Here is a 6623-nt window from a genome sequence, read left to right as displayed (position 1 = left end):
ATTCCTGGAGACTCCAGGCCAATAATCCCTCTAATTTTTTTCACCCATGTGTGGAATAAATATGGTTCTGTGCACCGGGGCATGTGCAGACATGCACCACCAGTAGAAACATACACTGCCAACCCTGGCAGCTAATCACCCTCTGAATGTCTCCTGAACAGTATAAGCCTTATATTGCAGAGCGTGCAGCGCAGGGCGGCAGCCAATTTCCCAGGAGCGGGACCAGCAGCACACGTCTTCAGGGGCAGAGTTTAATCGTAACAGAAACTGATATGCAGATGCTTGTTGGTTAACCGGTTAACTAGGTAAACTCTTACATCCCTATTTGAGACTCATGGTAGCAATTTGTGTCAGTAGCTGCAAGCTATGTCAGGTTTAAATCAATATCAGTGTCTGCACTTGCCACTTTATTACTGGCTTCACTGCATAAAAGGTGGTGGTGGGGTTTTATATCACAATAGCTACCTCCAGTTATCTATCCCATGGTAAAATCCTTTAGGAAACAAGGAAGGAAGTTCTTACCCTTATGGTCCTATTCAAAATGAGTCCTGAAGGGACATTAGGAATACCCCATAAGAGTATAAACTATTCTGGTGTGAGGCAACTTACCTTGATATAACTGTCTGCACACTAGGGATTGTATCCATGTAACTATTGTTAGACTATCACATTTCTGTCTGAAATAGTTAAATCTGTATAAAAACTGTGTGTAGCCCACGCCTACCTGTTGGCAGCTATTCATAGCAATCTTCAGAGTTAAGCTCCACTTATGCAGCAGTAGGCTCGAGAGATAGACCTGATATAAAGATCATACACAATTCTTTATAGAAGAGAAATCAGTTACATTTGGGATCTATTTCAAAGAATCATCTTTTTAATCCCATTAGACTGACGCTGGTGGACAGGAGACAGTTATATTTGGAGAATGGAAAACTATATGCCTGCCCAAAAATGCTTTATTTGACTCTGTCAGAGGTGACCCAGAAGGACAATTTCCACATGATCTGAATTCAGAAATCTCTTTTTTTGACAGCAAGATTCTGAGCATCTCTGGGGATTTTTGCTTGCTGAAGGACCACTTGATGGCACTATTGCACCACATAAATACATAAAAAGCCCCTTTGGAGTCTGTCATCCCAAATTGGGATAATAATGGTTAACCAGTTACAGGTAAACTTCAACCTTAGTAAGTGAATCCTACCGGTTCTGGTTAACCTGTAGAGCCTGGAGCAGCCCCCCCTCCCCGTCTGCAGTGAGCAGGGGAGCCACTCCAATCTACTGGAGCTGAAGGGCTCCCCCCAACCAGCTCACCATGGGGATCAGCATCTGACTATGGCCCTGTTGGGGAGAGCCCAAAAGAAGGTCCTTCATCTTAGGTGATAGGCCAGATGCTGTTAACTGGTTAACCAATTAAATGGGATTTTACACCCATAATTCCAATACTGTTTTAATGTTCTCAGATGAGTGTTAATGCTCTTTTTATTGAGTTTAGGCTTTGCTGAGTTTTATTTTATTATTCTTACATTAATAAATGAGATAGAGTCCCCATCTTGAGTGCATTGCATGGGATCACGCTTTTCAGCTTTCCCTCATGAGATGAGAGAGAACACTATCCTCACAAAAGCTTAAGGTGTAAATTATCAACACCAGAAATGTGGAATCTGGAAACCAGTTATAGAAGTGCAGTTTAAATGTTGTAAATAGCTTTCCTGTGCCCCTTATCATTGTGATTGTCTGACAATGGGTCCTATGCTTGGGTTTTGCAAATTAAAGGCCCACTGTTGCCACTAATAGTTCAGTTCTATCATTGGTATCAACTGCAAGAGAACTGGCATAAATGGGTAACAGTGCTGGCTTTTTTACCACAGGTCATTTGGAATTTCTTTGGGTGGCTCTGGAGCCAATATGAGCCTGGACTTCTCAGTCCCAGCTTGAGTTGTCTCCTCTGGAGCTACCCCCACTGCGGTTCTGCAGAGGCACTTATCGACTAATTGTGTAGTCAATACAATTGTATCAACTATACGATTAGCCAGATAATTGCATTTTAACATCTTTACTCATGTTAGGTAGTAACTGGGAACTTTTGGAGTGTAGACACAGACTGTGTGTCAATTGCAGCAAGATGTAATCCTTGAAAGAAAGAAAAAAAATATATATAATGGTGAATAATAGAAACCAGGATAGGTAATACTTTTCATTTCTTTGGTGCCTTCCTTCAGAGGATCTGAACAGAAAGCACCTTACAAACATTACTGAATTATGTTTCACGCACACAAGAGTGAGGTATTTACTCTCTTTTACAGATAGAAAAATGAAGCCTAGAACAACTGACTTATTTGTCCAAGGCCACACAAAGGGTTGGGGGTGGGAAGCTAAGATTCTTATTTAATCCTTTGATGTCTACACTGCAGGTTTCTTGCACAAGAAGCCTTTTGCGCAAGAGTTTTTGCGCAAAAACTTCTTGCACAAGAGCATGTCCACACCTCAAAGCGCATCGCAAAAGTGCGCAAGAGAGCGTCCACACTGCATGGACACTCTTGTGCAAGAAAGCTCTGATGGCCATTCACAGAAAGGCCGTCAGAGCACCTGTGCTTTTTCCTCTGGAGCATCCACACTTGCCTTTTTGTGCCATAGCTGTAGCACAAAAGGGAGTTATGCCTCACAGAAGGAGGTTTACCTACGCCAGCAAAAGCCCTCTGTTTTGCCATTTTACTGCTGATTTACTTGTGCAAAAGTGCATTTGAGGCAAAAATGGCCATTTTTGTGCAAAAACTTCCAGTGTAGACATAGCCTGGATGTAGGGCTTTAGGAAAAAGACCAGACTTTGTGCCATTGGACAGATTGCATGAAAACCTGAAGGTACCATCTTTACATAGGCCAGAGTACCACTGTTTGGTGCGGTTGTGCGGGTGGGAAGGGAGGGGAAGAGGCTTAAGAACCAGTTTGCGGTAGGAATCAGGATCTGCCTATGGCCCTATTGGGAAGGGCCCAAAGGAAGGTCCCTATGTTAGGTGACAAGCCAGACTCTACATGGGACCTTTCTGTGGGCGCCAGGGTTGCCAATTTTGATTGGCCATATTTCTAGAGATTTCAGCACACCACACACTCTTTAAGTAAAGATTAATCTTTAATTGCTGGAGACTCCAGGCCACCCTGGCCTCTCCTGGGTAACCCCATCAGGAGGGCTTCCCCAGCCCCTCCTCGCTGGCTCGCTAGTTCAGCGCTTCGCTCGCCTGCTGTGATCTCCCAAAACTCCGAGCAAACACTTGGTTGTCCCAGCCCTGTGACGAAGCCGCTTCCCCAAACTCCGGGCAAAGAGTCGCTTGGCCAGGGTGTTCCGTTCCCTATTCATCCGGGTCCTGGGGCTGCTGCCGCGGCTGGTTGCCATGGTCTCGGATACCCGGAAGTACTAAGGGGAAGGGGCTCGATCCAGGCTGAGATGCTGGACGCTTCTCCCGTCTGGTGACATGCACTGGCGGGGCCCGAGCCCCTGAAGCCACTGGAGCTGCGCTCGCGCCATGTCCCTAGCGACTAGCGAGGCGGCCACGGAGCGGGAGCTGGTGAGCTCGGGACAGAGCCGAGGGGATTGAATGGGAGCGGCGGGAAGCGGGACCGGGGAGATGGGAGGGAGACAGGCAGTGAGGCCGGGATTGGGACCCGGGGGAGGAGGGCACTGGGAGAGAGCGACATTGGGTTTGGGACTGGGGAGGGAGCAGTGGGACCGAGACAGGGGACAGAGGGGTCAGGCCAGATGGGGGTGGGGGACAGTGGGTCTGAGATGGGGACATGGGGAAGGGGGTAGAGGGACCAGATCAGCCAGGCAAAGGATATGGGGACTGGGAGCACAGTAGATGGGGTGTGGGCATTGGAACTGAGGCCAGGACCAAGAGTGATGGGGATGGAGGACACTGGAATTGGGAACAGTGGGTGCAGGGCTGGGACTGATGAGGATAGGGGATAACAGGACTGGGGATTGGGAACAATGGGACCAGGGCTGGGACAGATGGGGAGGGGGCACAGTGGAACCAGGGGTAGGTGGGGAGGCTGGAACCAATGGGGACAGGAGACAGTGGGACTGGGACAGATAGGAATGGGTGCAATGGAACCGGGGCAGATGTGGTGGGACTGTGGGAGTCAAACAGCCCACCTCCCTCACAGTGTGTCTAGACTACAGGGTTTTTTCGAAAAAAGTAGCCTTTTTTAGAAAAAACTTCCCCTGCATCTAGACTACTGCCGTGTTCTTTCGAAAGTAAATTGAAAGAACGTGGCAATTTTTTTTTGACTGTGGAAAACCTTGTTTTATGAGGAATAATGCCTTTTTTCAAAAGTGCTCTTTTGAAAAAATGCGCTATGTAATGCAAATTATGCTTTTTCGAAAGAGAGCATCCAGACTGCCAGGGTGCTGTCTTTCGAAAAAGCGGCTTGCTTTTTAGAAAGTACTGATTGTAGTCTAGACGCTCTTTTTCAAAAGAGGCTTGCAGTCTAGATGTAGCCTCAGGTTCATGGCAAAAGTACAAGCTTGTCTCTACTAACACATAAGGTGGAGTATCATTGACTCACACAACAATGAGGATGTTATAGTCAGGACAGCTCACTATGCATTTGTTATATGATGTGTTAGGATTGTGCATACTGTGTTGACACTTAGGGGCTTTGACATTATAGAGTGTGATGAGGAACTTTTTAGCTCAGTTCCTATATTGGCAATTCATCACCACTATATATTTCTGACCACTCCTGAGAATACTCCAGTGATACTGCTCTCTTCCTTCCCTGTTGGCAGGAGACAGCATTAGATTTTTTTCCCTAAATGGATGTTGTAACAATGGCATGCACTAAGTTACTGATGTAGTTTGACTTCTCTGGGCAGCCAAGTGTCAATGCCTCTTCGTGCGGTAGCAAGGTTTGCTCATTTTGTGAAGTGCCATCTTACGAGTTTCAAAATGTGGCAGCTCTGTCAAAATATGTGTAAGAAATGTTGGATGCACAACTGTGTGGTAAAAATCTTTCTAGCACTGGGTGTAAGGACTCCGATGTGCTAATGCTCACGTTGCCAAGGTCTAAAAGAGAGCTCATGGCAACGAGAGCATTAGCACGTAGGAGTCCTTACACCCAGTCCTACACTTTAGTATTCTCCTGTAAAATTACTTTCTTGTCACCTCCATTGCACTATACTTTTTGAGTTCTCTGTTGAAAGCCATTCTTGTTCTGTTAGGATGCATCTACACAGCATCCTAAACTCAAAATAAGATTTGCACTTTGTGCTACGCAAATTGAGTATTTTATTTTGATTATATTTCAAAATAGCTTATTTTGAAATTTGGCGTGTCTACACAGCACCAAATTTTGAAATAATGCGCTATTTCGAGACATACTTTAACCCTTGTGAAATGAGGATTACAGGGATACCAGAATAGCGCGGCAGGTCCGTGTCTCGCACCAGAGGCAGGGCCCGGTAACATAGCTGTGCCTGTTATTTTGAAAAATATTTTGAAATAACGAGCACGTTTAAAAGATGCAGGGTAGCTATTTCGGGATACCTCCAGTAGTGTGATAAATAACAAAATAACAAAAATAACCTGTCCGTATGTTGCAAGAAACACTGACCCAGGAAATTAAAAACTATGGTATAGTGTACTGTGTGAAACGTATGCCTATTTGTTCTCAACCAAGCTGAAAAGCTGCTTTATCTGTTCTTAATATTTTCAATGCTGCCTTCTTCCCTGTCAACCAGTGCTTTAAAATCTGCTTTACCTTTTCTCCCGCTTCTCACAATGAGCTAGATCTGGATCTTGCCTAGGAACAGAGCTGCATCTGTAAGCGCTAGCAAAGCCAGCAGTAGGCGGAAATTAATTGTATGAGCTTTTCCGCAAGGGCAACATAACATGAAAAACATATGAAATGGAAATGTTCCAACCTTTCTTTCTGTCCTGTATATGCTTAGGTAAAGATCATCTGTTGGCTTGGTACTCTTCTCTATTGATGCAATGTTAAACCAATAGCTATTTTCGGGCACTGTAATCTGAAGGGATACATTTGGGAAAATATCCATCTACCTGTTTTAGATACTTTTATGGCTACATCACATGCGTGTCTCACAGTCTTTAATGTGTTTATCATTACAACACCCCAAAATGTAAAGAAGTGCTGTTATCCTCATTTTTTAGATGACACATAGGCTAAGTGACTTGCGTAAGGTCAACGGAGAAGTCTGTGGCAGAGCAGGGAATTGAATATAAATCTCATAAGTGCCCTAATGATTGGACTATCCTTCCTCTCTAAGTTCCAATGCTGACTTTTTCACTGACTGACTAACCTTGGAACCTTTCCTATGCTCTTGGTTCCTTGTCTTTAAAATGAGGGTGTTTATACTTGTATCTTTGGGCTGTTGTGATGGCTCTTTAATGTTGCAATTGAAAATGTGAAGCATTATATAAGTTTTAAGGTATTAATACTGAACTAATTAGCTAGCTATTACTCTTGAAGTAAGTGTAAGTGTGAGAGTGTTATGGTTAATATAAAAGCGACGAGGAGTCCTGTGGCACCTTATAGACTAACTGAAGTGTAGGAGCATAAGCTTTCGTGGGCAAAGACCCACTTCTCTTTGCCCACGAAAGCTTATG

General features: G+C 44.7%; 1 protein-coding gene across 4 annotated transcripts in view; it reads left to right on the top strand.

Moving 5' to 3' along the window:
- Positions 1 to 3331: 3331 nt before the first annotated feature.
- IQCE (IQ motif containing E) overlaps positions 3332 to 6623 on the top strand; it is a 59035-nt gene continuing 55743 nt past the window's right edge. For 3 of the 4 annotated variants that reach the window (XM_006112886.3, XM_006112885.3, XM_006112884.3), the window contains exon 1: positions 3333 to 3560. In XM_006112886.3, the coding sequence (XP_006112948.2) occupies positions 3519 to 3560 (42 nt within the window). In that variant the 5' untranslated portion in view covers positions 3333 to 3518. Of the gene's footprint in view, positions 3561 to 6623 lie in introns of all 4 variants that reach the window. The other variant, XM_075899607.1, reaches the window with a different exon arrangement.

Source organism: Pelodiscus sinensis, chromosome 16 (genome assembly GCF_049634645.1).
Source record: "Pelodiscus sinensis isolate JC-2024 chromosome 16, ASM4963464v1, whole genome shotgun sequence".
NCBI classification, from domain to species: domain Eukaryota; kingdom Metazoa; phylum Chordata; order Testudines; family Trionychidae; genus Pelodiscus; species Pelodiscus sinensis.
This window is presented reverse-complemented; position numbering and strand designations above follow the sequence as displayed.